Source organism: Anser brachyrhynchus (assembly GCF_964034855.1).
Source record: "Anser brachyrhynchus genome assembly, chromosome: 20".
Lineage (NCBI taxonomy): Eukaryota > Metazoa > Chordata > Aves > Anseriformes > Anatidae > Anser > Anser brachyrhynchus.
The window spans coordinates 6,513,570-6,529,121 of NC_137713.1; the positions used below are offsets into that span (position 1 = coordinate 6,513,570).

Below are 15,552 nucleotides of genomic sequence, written 5' to 3' on the forward strand. Positions count from 1 at the left end.
AGCATTACATTCTGTAGAAATTCCCTATTTCTTGTTTTCCTAGCAAAAACAAGTCCTCCTCTGACTGGAACAGAGCAGAAAGGGCAGAAATCCCCTGCCAAGGCGCTGCTGCTGCTGCAAAATGAAATCTCAAACCTTCTGCACTCGTGAAGCCAGCAAGGAGCCTCTGCCCATAGCTCAGGGCTTTCCCTTCTGGTTATTTTGGGTTATTCTGGGCACAAATCTCCACCCTGCTCCACCTGTTCTGCTTGCGGCACTAGGGGAAGCCTCCGGCTGAGCTGGCAGGGACGGGAAGCATTTGTTGGTTTCGGGATTTTCAGCCCCTCTGCTGCCAGAGCTGCCTCGCAGTCCAAATTGCCCAAATGTTCCCACAGGCACCTTTTATCAGCACAGCACCGACACTGGGTGGCTGGACACGAGCAGAGCAGCCCCGACTTCTTCTCCGGCAACTACGAAAATGTGACTGCGAGCAACTCCGATGAGCGCAGGAGGAAGCCTGCCAGTGTCTGTATTTGATTTCTTACCTAAACGCCAGCCAGCTTACCGCAACATCAGCTTGGAGCCATAAACCACGAGACAAGCGGCGTAAATCAACGTGGCCAAGAGACCCGAGGAGGAAGGGGGCTGTGCTCCGCGCTTTCTGGATCAGGGAGCAGCTATCCGTCGCGGTGACGGTTACCTCGGAAAATCCTCGTACTGATTTTCTCGTTTGCAAGCACAGCGAAGGGCCATGGAAAGCTGCCTCCGTGCGGCGTGCCTGGAGGTGCCGGGATTTGCTTCCCCCCCGGGGTCGAGCAGCAAGGGCTGCCACACACATCACCACCGGAGCGAGTGACGAATGCAGAGCCTCAAACAGCGGCGCTCAGCCCCTCCTGGAGAGCCGCAGGGCAGGAGACATGGCTGGCAGGCGCACGGCATCCCCACCCTGCTCACGGGCCGAGCAAAGTCCACAAAACCCCATTTCCATTCATTTCCCCCTCTACATCCCCTCGCGACGCTGCAGCAAAACCCCAGCACCGCCAGCAGCCGGGCGCTGCCCCTCGCCCCGACTCGCCGACCCCAACTCACCGCGCTGCCGAATTTCACCTTTCTCGACTTAAACGGGCGATTTGGGCTCCCATCAGCGGCAGCTCCGGGCAGTCCCCGTCCCCCACGCTGCCGCCGTTCAATGAATTCCTGCTCGAGGGCTGGGCGCAGAGCTGCAGCCCGGCTGCGGGCAGCTTGGGCAGGGGACCGGGTTTAAGGCGTGCAGAGTCCTCGCGCTGGTCCTTGGGTGCTCCGCTCCCACCAGCTTTTTCTTCTCCACCCGCTTTTATAGGAGCCGGGTAGCTCCTGCTGGCTCGAGGCACACTTATTATAGCGACTGCTCTGAACCATTTAACCAGCGTTAAATAATTTCTCAGTTCATTGTCCTGCAGAGATTAGTTACATGGAAGCATATTTTAATGATTAACTATTGGGCTCTGCTGAGGCCCCAGCAAAAAAAAAACGGCAGCGTACAGGGCCCCCACCCCCTCCTGCCCCCAGCACCCCGTCCTATTGCCCCCCACTCCAACATCTCTCCTTTTCCTTCGAGCCCCAGCCCCCGGTGGGGTGCATCCAGCCCAGCCGGGCTCTGAGGGAAGGCTCCAGCTCCCGGCACTGCAGGCAGGGGCTGGGAAAAGCTCTAAAAGCAGAGCCCGAGCAGGAAGAAGCAAGGTGAGCTGGGCGGTTTGGGGCTGCATTTGTCTTTTGAGCCACTTTTGGCTCTTCCGAAAGGGGGGCATCGATCCCGTGCAACCAGCGTGAGAAGGAGATTTGTCCAAATCGTGTTTCACCAGACCAATGCTTGGCACTAGGGCTGAAGGGGACAGACGGGGATTTCGCCCACTTCCCAGCTCTGCCCCTGCCTTTCCAGAGCAGCGAGCTCGCTCCTTCACCTCCCCAGAGCTCTTCTTCACCAGTTCCCTGGAGCAGGAGGGGAAACCGAGGCACAGGGAGACCAAGGGCAACCTGCAAGCTATGCTGCTGCCTTCACGCAGCCTTTGGCCACCCCAGGAGCGGGGCAGGGACCCCTCTGCCAGCCTTTGGGAGCATCTTGGGGCCGTTTCCAGCGCTAGATCTGCGGATCCAACCCACCTTCCCCGCCAGCTGAAACCTCCACGGGTTCGCAGCGCGTGGGCAGGGGCCCGGCCGCTTTCCGCCGAGCCCCACGCAGAGCCAGGACGTGGGACGGGCAAGAGCCGGGTGTTTGAGTTGGCCTGAAGCAGGAGCCTCCAGCCCCAGCCTCCGGTCCCTCTTCTGCCCCAGGCTCCCCTGGGGAAGCCCATTCACTCCGCAGCATCAGCGGTTTGTGGGGGGGATAAAGGAGCAGACCTGATGGAAGGAAGCGGTTGAAATCCCTTCGGGTTTCTGCGCTTCCTTCTCCCTCCTTCACCTCCGCCTGCTTCATGCCGAGAGCGCTTCAATCGCTGCGTGGCCGCTGAGGTTTCTACGGAAATCAGTGAACAATACAAAAGGGGAAAAAATAACCTTTTTTGAATGGAATGAAAGCAAAACCAACAACCACCGTGTCTTAAAACGCCACGCAGCAGCTTGAGGCTTCCTGCTGCAGCTGGTGGGGCCAGGAGGGGCTGGCACCATGAGCCACGCAGTGACAGCGGTCACTGTCCCCATGGGACAAAGCAGTGGGACGGGGTCTGGGGCAAGGCTTGTAGAGGCACCACGGTGAATTTCCCCTCAACCCCAAAGTTTTCTGGCCACCCACGATGCTGCAGGGCTCACCGGGTACCCGTCAGGTAACAGCACGGGAACCCCAGTGCGAAGCGGAGCGGGAGATGCTCGAGCCGCAGCTGGATTATTTTAACAGCTCTGACTTTCTGTTCTCGGATCCGTTTTCTTGACATCGTCTGGTCCGGAACAGAAAGGGTTTGAGCCCCGGCCTGGCAACCCCTGCTGAACCCAGCACAGGGGGGCTGCTGCTTCCCAAAGCTGACCCCCTCAACACGAAAACCTGCGGCTGAGTACAGCAAAGCCCTGCCTGTACTCGGGTGGAAGCACTACGGGACAAAACCCAGCGAGGAAACAGTGAACCAGCTGCAGCTTAAGGAGCAGCACCCAATTTGTATTTTAATCCCATCTCCAAAGAGGAAAATGCCAGAGAGCTGGGGGGGGAAATGCCATAGCTCTGGCTGGGGACCCGCATGCCACCCTGTCCCCAAAGACCGGCAGCGGGGAGGTTTTGGGGTGGAGGCTCCATGAGCCCTCCAGCCAGTAGCTGGTTTGGGGTTGGTTTTTTGTTGTTGTTGTTTTTTTAAACGAACAATGAAATTCTGCCTGGCCCCGCAGAGGAAAAGGGCTGGGGTGATCGCTGCCAGCTTTTCTTTAGCAGCTCTGCAGGGTCCGGAGCAGGAGGGGGACTGACTAATCGCACGCAGCGGGCTGGGCGGTGAAGCTGTCCATGCGAGGACACAAAACCACGGGTTTTACTCCACATCAGCACGGCGAGCACATGGAAGCTGCTAGGATTGGGGCTGGGAAACAAAGAACCATCCGCGGCATCCTGGGCTCCGAGCAAAGCCAGGAGCGGGGAGCAGAAAAGGGGTACGGCCACCTCATTGCTGCAGCCAGCGATGCAGGAGGGGCTGGGCGAGAATTAAATTGCTTTGCAGCTGACACTGCCATCGCAGCCTGGAGGATGCTCGCTCTTTCCCTGCTTGTGTGTCCCCCCAAGCCCTCCCTGCCCGGCTTTGCTGTTTGCATCAAGTCCTTCTCCAGGAATTTTTGGCTTCCCCTTCTCTTTTCAGATGCTCTCTCACCCCGTTTGGCTGGTTCTCAGGCCAGCTTTATTTGAATTATTTTTCAATGTTAGCAGCATCTCAGCTACCTTTGATGGATGTTTTTATAAGCGCAAGTTAATAAAATAAAGATCATTAATGCATTAGGAAATTAATTTAAGCAACATGTACTGGGAGACTCTTGTTCGTGGCACGCAAAGGTTCTTGGGGTTTAACAAATGTTTCCTAAGCGCTCTCTGCATTTAAGTTGCACTTTGGCCAAAGCTCCAATTTTTCAGCGTAAGCATTTCTCTGCGCTCAATAAAAACTTTGCAGCAGGATTGCTTTCTGTGGGAACAGAAAATATTTTCTTCATCAGCGTCGGCAGCGGTTCCAACCTAAACACCGCTGCCATCGCCTCCCTCTAGGATGCTGGACGTGTCCCAGGCTATGCCTCAATTTCAGCCGCTTCGAGTGGGGGCTGACACAATGTTCCTCTCGCTGGGAAGGTCACAAAACCATCGCTCGTGTTTTAAAGGGTGCTGATGGCCCCTTCAGAGAATTCCCTGGGCCCCTCTGTGAGTGTGTGCGTGGGGGATTGGATGCATCCAAGCTGCTGCTGAAATACTTTAAAGCGCTTTAACATCCCAAAGACAACCGGTTCCCTGCCTGCCTTGACCCCAAATCCCCTTCCCTGTCACAGCATCCCACCTGGGATCAGGGATGCTGGTTCTCGACCTCACAGAGTGGCACCGGGAGCCCTGTGACACCAAGCTGCTGGGGCAGAACAAGGGGCCTGGGGCAGGAGCACAGCGAGCAGACCGGGGCATTGCTCTCACCGGGGAGGCTGAGGGCAGGACGCCGATTTTGGGACTCACCGTTCTTTCGTCTCCCACCATTTCGGGTCCTCCATCCATGCTGCTCGGGGCAGCTCCAACGCATGAGGACCAGGAAGGACGAGTGGGAGCGAGCGCCGGGAGGATCTGCATGCCGACAGCTGGGGTTCCCGTTCCCCTTCCTCTCCCTGGAGTCCTGAAAAAAAGACCAGGCAACCAGGCCCGCCATAGCTCTGGCTGATCCCTGCCCCTGCTCCCCAAGCGCCCCTTCGCAAATGTCCCCAGTGTCACCTCCTCGGGACCCAAACTGGCTCCTGCCCTCCCCGCGTTTGGGCCTATTTGTGCTGGATGCTCCAGCGTCTGTGCCAAGGTTGGGACAGTGACGCCCATGTATGCCAGCTCAGGATCTGTCCCACGACTGCCTTTTAAACATGAGAGGAACCCGCGTAACTCAGCTTTCCTGCGTAACCGCGACCCTTTGATTCCACAGGAGCTGCTGGATTTACGTCAGGGCAAAGCGCGACCGTCCCCTGCTGAGGATGGCGGCCACCAGCCCTGCCACGCTGGCGCTTGGCTTCACGGCTCAGCCCCGTCCTCAGACTTGATCTCGTGCCCAAATCAAGAGCACAGATGTTCTCATTAGAAAATCATTTCATCACACAGTTCAACTCCCCGTTATCGCTGTTACGAGGGATTTGCAGCCTGTGCAGGACATGCCTTTATGGTAGGGTAATTCCCAGGGACACGAGGCCGTGAAGTCTGGCACTCCTCTCCCTGCGAAATTTGTAACTCGACTCTGTAAGATCGGCAGATCTGCGAGTACACGGTCACGCTGGGATGGTGGAGGGAAGGGGACAGCCTCTGCTTTGAGCAGGGAGCCCGCGTGCTTGGTACAAAAGGCTCCCTTACCTGCCAGGATGCACAAAAACCCCACAGGACCTTGGGCACCGCTGTGTTGGTGGCTGGTGCCAGCCTGGCTGTGAGCCCCGGTGACAGCCCTGCCTGTGCCCAGCTGATGCCTCACCTGCCAGTCCCCAGGGCTCTCCAGTAAAAATTAAAAAAAAAAAAAAAAAAGTAATTCCTTTTGGCCAAAGAAGAAATTAAGGCAGAGAAAAGAGAAACGACTTACCTGGGGTTGAAGGCCCACAGCAGCGCTGGTGTTTGCTGATTGACCGCTCTCCTCTCCCCTTTTGCTGTTTGGGTGATGCCGAGACCTAAAGGAAAGCCCCCAAGGTGGCAAACGCTGACCTTGTGGTGTGGTCCCCTCCCACACCACCTCGCTGCCTGAGCGCTGCTCCATGAGCCCGTCCCAGGTGCATCTCCCAACGCCAGGACAGACGCTGCCCATCCTGCCACGCTGGCTCCCTGCTCCGCATCTTCCACCCCAACGCGGCCGAGGAAATAAATCTCTAGCCCCGAGGACGAAGGACTGACCTCCTGGAACAGCAGGGGCTGAGTTGTATCCCCTGCCCCATCACCACGTTTGTCCTGCCAGTGGCAGTTTGCTGCTCAGATGTAAATGTAGGGCTTTTGGGTCCGTGGGTCAGAGCACAAAGACGCGGCTGCTGCTGCCCAACAGGTTGTGAACTCGTGAGCATCGCCTGTCTGTGCTGGACAGGAGTCAGAGACGTTTCCATGAATCCTTTTCATTTACCAGGAACATTTCATAACCAGAAACGTTCTTAGCAGTGAGGCAGAGCTGAGGAGGAGAGACACTATCTGTTATTTAGACCAACTGATACAACCGAAAAAAAACAGACAAGTTTTCAGGCAGGGAAGGCCTCCTCCATGCTCCTTCTGCAATACGTCCTTTGAAACAATCCGGTATCTCCCTTGCTCTGTGAGCCGGTACTGAGCTCTGCAGAATGCTTGGAAAAGGCTGGTTATGCTCAGTGCATGGAAAGCAAAGCATGAAAAGCCCCAAGAGCCCCATTTCAGCCAAGCCGAGGTGCGCACACGATTCCCTGATTCCCTCCGTCCCTGCCAAATCCCTGCTAGGGCTGAAGGATGGAGGTGAGCAGTCACTTACCAGCACATCTGCTCAAACGCTGTGACAGCACTAACCCCCGGGGATCTGCTAGTCCTTCGGATGAACCTCGCGTGCCATTCATCACCCTGCTTCAGAGGAGAGAAGCTGCAGATCAGAACGGCCTCCCAGCGCTCCTTTAGCTTCAGCTGTTAAGATCTACCACTCGGCTCTCGGGGAAGAAAAAAAAAGAAATCCTAGAAAATTCTAAAAGGTTGTAAAAGTGGGTCTGAGGCAGGCTGACGAGCCCGCAAGGTTTCAGAAGTCACTCAAAAAACTGCAGCTCTCGGCTGAGGCTTTACAAGCGTGTGTCCAAACGCAGGGGGGCAGATTCCATGCCTGCAAAGCGAAGCATTTTGGGGAATGCAAGATGTGCTGCTTGCACCACTGCCACGACAAAGAGCTGCTACCCCAGGGAGGCAGAGGCATGAAAACGTTCATAGAAAATGCAATACGGAAAAAAACGTTTCAAAGCCAAAATCCAGAATCATCCCAATTTGGGTTGGATTAATTCATCCGTGGCTTAACTCAGAGGGGCAGAGCGTGGCCAGTGTGAACCGTTTCTATTCTGGGCCAAATTTAAGGCAGAATAGTGGCACTGCGGATGAATCTGGCCCAAGGAGTAGCATTAAGCAAGAAGAGAAAACGTTATGAGCACCACACAAGGAGCACCTTACACCCGCAGCCTGCAGCACGCCTCCGTATCAGAGGAGCCTCTGCTGGAACAGGCTCAGCTCCCCGCCGCGGCTGCGTCGTGCAGGACGCACTGCTAATACACAGAGCGACCTCACAAACTGCGATTCCAGGCTCAAGCAACAGATAAAACAGCGGGCACAACACAAAGTCCTGCTGAGATCCTCGTGAGGCTTTCCCTTTCTATTTTTCGGTCAACAACCCAGAATAAAATACTCGCGTAGGCTCAGAGCCCCAAGCACCCACCTGCCACACTGCACAGGGCATGGCACAGACGGAAAGAGGGGCACAGGAGACGCCACCAGTCTGGCTGCATCTTAACCCCTAATGAGAGCAGCCTTTGCCCCTGCGCTGAGGGAGCAAATGCCCGAGCACGCAGCAGGAGGCAGGGGAGGCGGAATCACAGAAACACGGAGATCACCCAGTCCAATCCCCCTGCTCACAGCAGGCTCTGCTGCGCCTTCCCCGTTCAGCTCTTGGTCGTGACAAACATGTATTTCACATGGGACATACGAATCAGGCAGGGGATGAACAAATTGGGCAGCCTGCAGCTCGTCCTGCTCCCTGCACAGCCTCCAAGACGAGCAGGAATTTGCTCCAGGGCAGACGCTCACTTCAGTCTGTCCAAAGTCAGCTGTGTTCTAGTTAAACTCCTCTATTTTATTTCTTCTAAGGCATGACAGTCCCAAAACCATGTCCACTTTGATTATTTTTAAAATGTCAAGGCTCTGCTGGCTTACAGCAGCTGCAAACGCTCCCAACACAGCATCACGGTGTGGCTGGTTCAAAGTTTCAGGGCAGGATTCTCAGCCCGTGTAAATCACCCCGGTTTGGCTGACCTCAGAAGCAATAGCTTGACTACGACGAAGATTTTAATAAGTAAAAATTAAGTACTTAAGTGCTAATGACAGAACCTTTTTGTATAAACACTTTTTAAGTTCAAGGCACTCCACAGATGTTATTTAACCTTTACACCAATGCTTGGATACCATTTTAATGGCTTCAATAGCATTTTTTGGTACTTCATCACTGTTGTTTGAAGACGTGCTTCAGAATAAAACCTGGCCACAGCTAAACTTTCGGAGTTCTTGGTTTGCTTTCTCTAATGGAGACTATAAACCTTTGCTGAGTAAATGCACCACAGAAAAAAAGCAAACAAAACACATTTTGCCCCCGCAAGAAAAGGAGAGCTTGTCAGGCAAATTCTGCATTCCTCTGGGGGCCAACGGCCTTGTACACAGCCCTGCCACCTCTTCACGGTGTGATCGCCACCAACGCTGCTCAACTCAGTGTAGGGATTTCCTGTATCTTCAGCAAAACTCCCTATAGAAGTCTCTGCTTCCACTGTATCATCCTTTCCCAGCAGCAGAGCACAGCCACGTAGGAGGGGCAGATCCTTCTCCTATAAAACAAAGCTTCTTGCTAATGAAATGTCTCCAGTGATGACTGTCACACCACCATCAAGGCGGCTGGCCTTCTTAGGCTTGGATTTACAAAAAGAGAAACCAAGACACATCCCGAACAGCTTGAAACCCCATATATTTTGAAGTATCAAAACAGTAGATGAATTCTGACAGCTTTCTCCCGCGAAGCACACAAAGCACGAGCGCTGCCATAACCAGAACCGTCAATCTGCCAAGACTCAAATGCACAATACGGAATAAAAATGAGGAGCGCGCAAGAAATGAAAAGGCTGAAAAAAAAATCATATTCACTTCTTAAATATTCAGAAAGTGCAGGGTACTCTATACTTTTCTTGTCACAATTACAACCCGAGATTTTAAGTGCCCAATATGCACTTGTGTTTCCTTGTATGCTTGACATGTCGTGGGGCAACAATTTCTGCACCGCCTTGTCTCCAAAAGAACTAGCAGAGCGCACTGTGCTAGGTAACTGATTAGTTCAGAAAGCAAAAAGCAGCCTTGGAAGCCAGGCAGATCTTTTATGTAATATATAGGACAGTGGAAAAACGGAATCACATAAACAAGATGACATTTGCTTTCCATAAACCATTTCTGAGTCTTGGGATTCCGAAGAACGCATCTGAAAGTAAACAGCCCAATGTAAAAAGCGTTCCCAGAGCCAGAGTAGTTCCTCACCTGAACTTAGGCAGTCAGAGATCACAGACCATAGATTTTTAAAAAGATTTCTTAATGCAACGCAGATGTTGAAATCCCAGATACCTTTAAATGTTACCAAGTATTGCATTTTCAGGAAATTTAGTATTTCTGTATTTTAACTGAGACAGAACCACGCGCAAATTTAATGTTTGTATCCCCACCTGGAATTTATTTCGATAAAAAGGTTAATCAGATAGCAAGTGGATAGGTTCTTGTGTCTTGTACAAAACACACACAATGGAAGATGACATGGATGCTGGCAAAAAGCCTTTATGATAAAAAAAAATAAATCAGCAATTCCCAAGATGGAACATCCAAGTTCAGAGATCTGTCAAAATGTCAGTGCTGGCTAACGATACTTGCGATCTGGTCCCATCTGCTTTTCATAAGTTCAGAACATTCTTCAACAACTTAATTTTAGAAAAAGAGTGCAGATAAAAATGTAAACACTTGCAACCCAAGGCCGCAGAATGTCAAACAGCATTTATGACTGCTAAGAGCAAAAATGCTAATTTTATAATTAATATCACATCATTCTGTGACATGATCTATTAATCTCCTATTTTATTGCACATCTAGAGAGAAAATACATATATATTGACGTATCACAAAAAACACTGAAGTCTTTTCCCTCTAATACTACACTTAACCTACCCAGTCAAAACATACCATTAGCCTTCAACCTTGGAAAGCGTTTAATGTGAGATAAATTATGTTTAGGAAGTAACAAATATATTTTCCAATACCTTCCTTTCCTCTCCAAAGATCAAAGCAGCTTAAAATACCATGGAAATGCATATCATAACCCCCCCCAAACCAGAAATTATCATTCCCTTTCATATATGGCACAACTAAGGCTCAAAAAGGGTAAATTCCTTGTTTAGGATCACAAAAGAAAAACCGTGACACAACTGGGGAAAAAAGTCAGATATTTCAATTCAAGCTCTTGTAACTCGTCTTTAAGCCAAAAAAAATCCCAGGACATACTTCAAACTTTATTTCTATTTCCAGTACATTATAACAATTATAGAAGAATGGTCTGCAGTTACAGTATAAAACCAGTGCCATGTGTAACTCATGACATTGTGTATATATACAAAAGATTTATTATAATCATCAATGCTTTCAGCACTAAATACTTAAACCTGAAATCTTTAATCAGACAAGACTCAGTACACAGAAAATTCTCCTTCGGCCATGACTGATTTTCATTCTTCTGCACCAGATTAGGACTGAAGTGTTGACTCATTCATTTATTCCATGGTCAACAGCATATTCACAAGACTGTAACTTGTCTATATATAAATACTGGAACAAATGTTCAAAGGGAAAATATACACCTCACTCTTAATGTTCTTCTGTTTGTATTACTAAGAGCCTTAACATTACAGTCTAAAGCCTCAGCTGCTGTGAGCTGGTCCAACTCAGCTGTGTTCAGTGGCAATAAATATTTAGCTGATGATCTGGATCTACCTTTTATCAAGTATAGACTGTCAGACATCCTTGAGAACAGTTACCCTATCAACAGATCCTCTCACTTCCATGACATATTAGCCTACTCGAAGTTGACTGAACAAGTATCAAGCAGTTATTACTCCACGTATCGATCCCTGAAAATAGCCCTTTTCACAAACAGCTCCAAAAGTCGGCTTTGTATTGTAATCCATTCTGAAAAACAGTTGGGCAATTCAAAATCATATGAAAGCAATTATAATTATAGTACTGCTGTGATAATTAAAACATTGCCAGCTGTATATTAGCCTGCTCAGATGTACAGCTGTTACATGGGTAATGGAAAAAATACAAAAGCTTCAGACTGTCCCATCATTTCTGACAGCTACACAACAAATCCAGTTACTATCACCCCTGTATATGACAAAATGCCGAAACAATAGTGTCCTTTTCCAGGCTTTCTTGTAAACAATCGGTTCCCTCATCACCTCTGAATAATAAGAATTGTAATATATTTTACAGTGATGTCCAATGCAAGATTAAACCGGTATCAAGTGAAAAACAAAAATATTGACCAATTCTCTTTTGCTGAAATTATTGCCAGCTTTGGTCTAGACACCTCCTACTTTTGGTCACCTTTGTCTTCAGTAGCCATTGCTGAGTCTCTCTGTTGTTCGTCCGGATCCCCTGGAAGGATACTGGTGACTGTCTGGAGAAGTGACTCGATCTGCTCTTCTGTTAGTCTTTCCTCACTTTCTTCTACCATCTGCAGGTAAAAAAAAAACACAATCTATTGTGATCATTAAATCCACGCTTCTGCCCTCACCTCCAAAAAGAAGGACTAAACTAAGCAGGAAATCTTGTTTTCAAGGGATCGAAGACATTGTAAAATGTTTCTGTAATGAGCTCAGTCAAAGTGGAAGTCTTTCAATATGTAAAAGAAAGAATGAAGAGCTCCATTGTTAACCACGACAAATGGCACTCCATAATGAGACCCTGCTCGCTTTAAAACAAGGCAAACAACACAGTCGACCCAGTCTTTCCTTCCTGGTTTCTCCTAAAACCTTTCCCACTGCAGACATCAATATTTTGAGCCAGGCCTTTCATGTGGCTCATGTGCAGAGCTCACTTCCAGACCTATCTTCCTAAATTCCTGTGCCTTCTCAAAAGAACTGAAATGAGATAACCCGAGATGGGTTACCTGAAGCTTGGTGTATCATCCAGCACCTAGAAGGTAAGTAATTAGGGCAGAAAAGAAGCCACCTAATTCTGGAGCAGCCATACTTATTGGAATTTATTTAAATTGCGGGATCCCCGAGTATAAAAGCATATAAAAGCTCCGAGAAACACAAAACACGCTGTCACACACCAACAATAAAATTCTGTAAGATTAATTAGGGACCTACTCTCACTGTGGAGCTGTGGGAACTCTCGTATCACTGCTACCAGGAAAAACAACTGCCCTAATTTATAGGCAGCTGTTAAAAGGAAAAGCTTGTCAGAGGACTGGAAACGCAAGCCAAATGAACTCTTCAAACGCAAATGAAACCAATTAGGATTGTGGAGTTTGCGATTTTCTTTTTTATGCAAAGTCCTTTAACATGTCCTTTGAAGAGCGGTGATTTATATTAATTACAGTTCCAAGTCACTGCAGGTTTAATCATTTCTAGCTGTAAATTGCCAGCTATTCAGACACATCGTGCCTTCTAAAAACCAGAGCGGTATATTCAATTAACTACTCCCCACCTCCTCCCCCCGATGTCCTATGAGTCCTCTTTGCACAATCGGGTCATCTTTCAGCAGTCATTATTCACAGGTCCTTGATGAGAGGAAGCAAGCACGCTAGAATCCACTCATGCAGCAAAAGGCAGATGAATATCCGTTTGCCAATGACTGTTTCTGGGGACTCATCCTCAAAGGATGAAATTCTGTGTAGAGTGCCTTTCAAAGTATGGTCATTTCAGGAATTACTGTGGGACCCTGGCCTGAAAAACAGCCTGGGCTCTCGTTACTATCAGCTGTTAGAGTACATAAAACGAGTTAAATATACTAAAACCACTCCTAACATTACCTTTCTGCGTAAGCAACCGCTGCAGCTATTGAAGTGGTGTCGGATAATTGCCTTTTAGGCTACAGTTGAGTGGTGATCATCTCAGCAGGTTAACCAGCTTACCTTGGAGCAGCAACGCTATACAACGAGGTCTGCTACAGTGCAAAAATACGCTCTTTGTTGCCAATACCGCAGACAAAGGCATTACTCCAGAGATGACCTATGCTGCTAAGTTTTGTAGAGGACCGTGAGCCTGTTTTTTGGACTGGATTATAGTGTTATTAACGACTGTTAGATTCAACTTTAAAGGTGACAGCCCCACAGCAGCAGGATCTGTACAGACATAAAGAAAAAGCCCACATCCTTTGGACAGGCAAAATTACTTAAGGCTGAATGATTTATGTCTCAGCGGCCAGTGTCTCCTGCATTTGTTACTGCTTTCAGATCATCAGAAAACTGGCACCTTGCCTGACTCAGATTTGATTTATTAGATCACTTGAAGTCTGCCCCTCTTCCCCATTTAAATTTTATCTCTCCCTAGATACCTCCATTCCCTTTCCTTGCCACACGCTTGTTACTTTAGATACTTGCTTCAGGTGACCCAAGTCAAACACAAGGACTTATCAGAACTTAGATAATATAGTGGTTTTTAGATTAGCACCAACTCTTCTCAACTTCTGCATTTAAGACAGAATATATTTAGGTGCCTAATTTCTGCTTCTTACATGCTCTTGAGCACTGAACGAGTAATTTCTAATATGAACAATCATATTTATGTCATTTGTACTGGTGGAACGCGAGAGCCTGCTGGACTCACAAATGGCAGATACGCCTCAGGACATTGACTGATGAGCTCTGGTGACTGCTCTGGCAGCTTAAGAAATCACAGTTGAGCAGAAAGTTGATGAAAAAAGTAGTCAGAAGCACTGGTGCTGAAACTGATGTCTAAGGTTAAAGTGTTGAGAAAAGCACCTTTAAAGAAAGATGCTGGACACTGTTCTGAAGAGCGGGTAATGCGCCTCCACATTCCCTTCCGTTGACAGATTTGTAGTCTCAGCCAGAGAGAAGTGGTAATTTCTTAAACTGCTGCAGCAAATTCATTAAGGGCTCACCTCTCAGTGCATCCTCGCTGCCAGCTCTTACACTGGGAGTTACTGATAAACAAAACTCTGTATTTCAGCAGGGCGGACAGCTTATTATTCAAGCTGATATTTCAGCACTACATGGCTGTGATACATTTTAGAAGTTCAAAGGATCAAGAGCGTAAGTGATAATCTTTCTTTTCTTTTTTTTCCTCACAGAGAAACAGCATGAGCAGTAATTTATGAAAACACAAGCAATTAGGAAGCAGAAAAGCAGCATGCTGAAAGGAAAAGCTAAAAAAACAAAGCACAGAGAACACGCAGACAAAGAGACAAATGGTATCTGTTTCCCTTTAGAACAGTTTCAAGGGAAACAGAAGGTGACTCAGAAGTTTATTCTAGATTCAACAGATGTTTGCACAGCCTTCTGATTTGCAACTATAATACCTTTGCTACAGATAGTACAAGGAAATGAGGTTATGATGCTCAGAAGAGAAAAAATGTATAAGAGAAAACAAAAGAGGGGAAAAAAGAAAACTGTATTCAAGTGCTGACTTTTCCAGCAAGAATTTACCAATACAGGAAAAAATCTATACCAAAACCCTCTGCTAACCTCTAACTTGCAATTGGCTGAAACTGCTCAAGCAACGGATTCAAACTGTAAGCAGTCAGGAATGCACAGTTTATACTAGGGCAAACAAAAATGCAAATGTTTGAGTAAGTGTATGACATAAGATATTTATGTTGGCAGTGCCACACAAGCCAAATGGAAATTGATTATTCTCACAGATGATGCCACGTGCAAACTGTAGGGTATCATCAACCAAAGCTCCAGCTGAACTGCTATGTTCAATATTCGGGGGTTGTACAACTGGGCAATGTTACAGTAACACGGTTTATAGATAAAAAGCACCCTAATGCGCAGCAAGACAAGCGTGTCTCTTTCACAGGGCTGAGCCCAAGGATTTTCTTGAACACAACAAACACAGCAGGCCACCTCATCTGTGTGTCTTCTTACATAAATAAATCCCAAATCATTACTTTTTCAGTATTCAAGTCTACATTACCCCAAAATAACTACAGTCGTATTTAGTAAATATTATAGCATATCAAAGTCTTTGATACATATATACAATATGAACTATTTATGAAATGCAACTATGTGGCTAACAGCAGTTCAGGCCTCAATGATAACTTCTATTTCACCCAAACCGGTAACAGTTAGTTATTTAACTCTCCCTACACTCTATTCATGCTGTAAGAAATTTTTATTTTTCCCCCAGCTAATGCTCTAAACAATGAAATCTGTAAGATCAAAGAAGGAATCGAGCAAGGACACAACAAAATTTTATCTGGTAGCCTAATTGGTGTTCCTACAGATGAAATAAACGGAGGCACATTCACCTTGCAGTTAGTAAATACCTTTAAACCCTGAGTACCTAGAATTAAGTTTCTTTATTGATAAAAAAAAGTATCAATAAAATTAACTGGCCAGATTTTCAGAACTGTGGAATATATGCAAATTATTCAGAAGTCAG

General features: G+C 48.0%; 2 protein-coding genes across 4 annotated transcripts in view; both read right to left on the reverse strand.

Annotated features, from left to right (window-relative positions):
* TPST1 (tyrosylprotein sulfotransferase 1) overlaps window positions 1-1,391 on the reverse strand; it is a 35,786-nt gene extending 34,395 nt beyond the window's left edge. The window contains exon 1 of one of the 2 annotated variants that reach the window (XR_013941256.1): window positions 1,069-1,391. The gene's annotated coding sequence lies outside the window, so the exon portion shown is untranslated. The remainder of the gene's footprint in view (window positions 1-1,068) is intronic. The other variant, XM_080563452.1, reaches the window with a different exon arrangement.
* Window positions 1,392-10,404: 9,013 nt separating this feature from the next.
* Window positions 10,405-15,552, reverse strand: part of CRCP (CGRP receptor component) — a 30,816-nt gene continuing 25,668 nt past the window's right edge. For both annotated transcript variants that reach the window (XM_080563467.1, XM_080563468.1), the window contains one exon: window positions 10,405-11,648. In XM_080563467.1, the coding sequence (XP_080419593.1) occupies window positions 11,505-11,648 (144 nt within the window). In that variant the 3' untranslated portion in view covers window positions 10,405-11,504. The remainder of the gene's footprint in view (window positions 11,649-15,552) is intronic.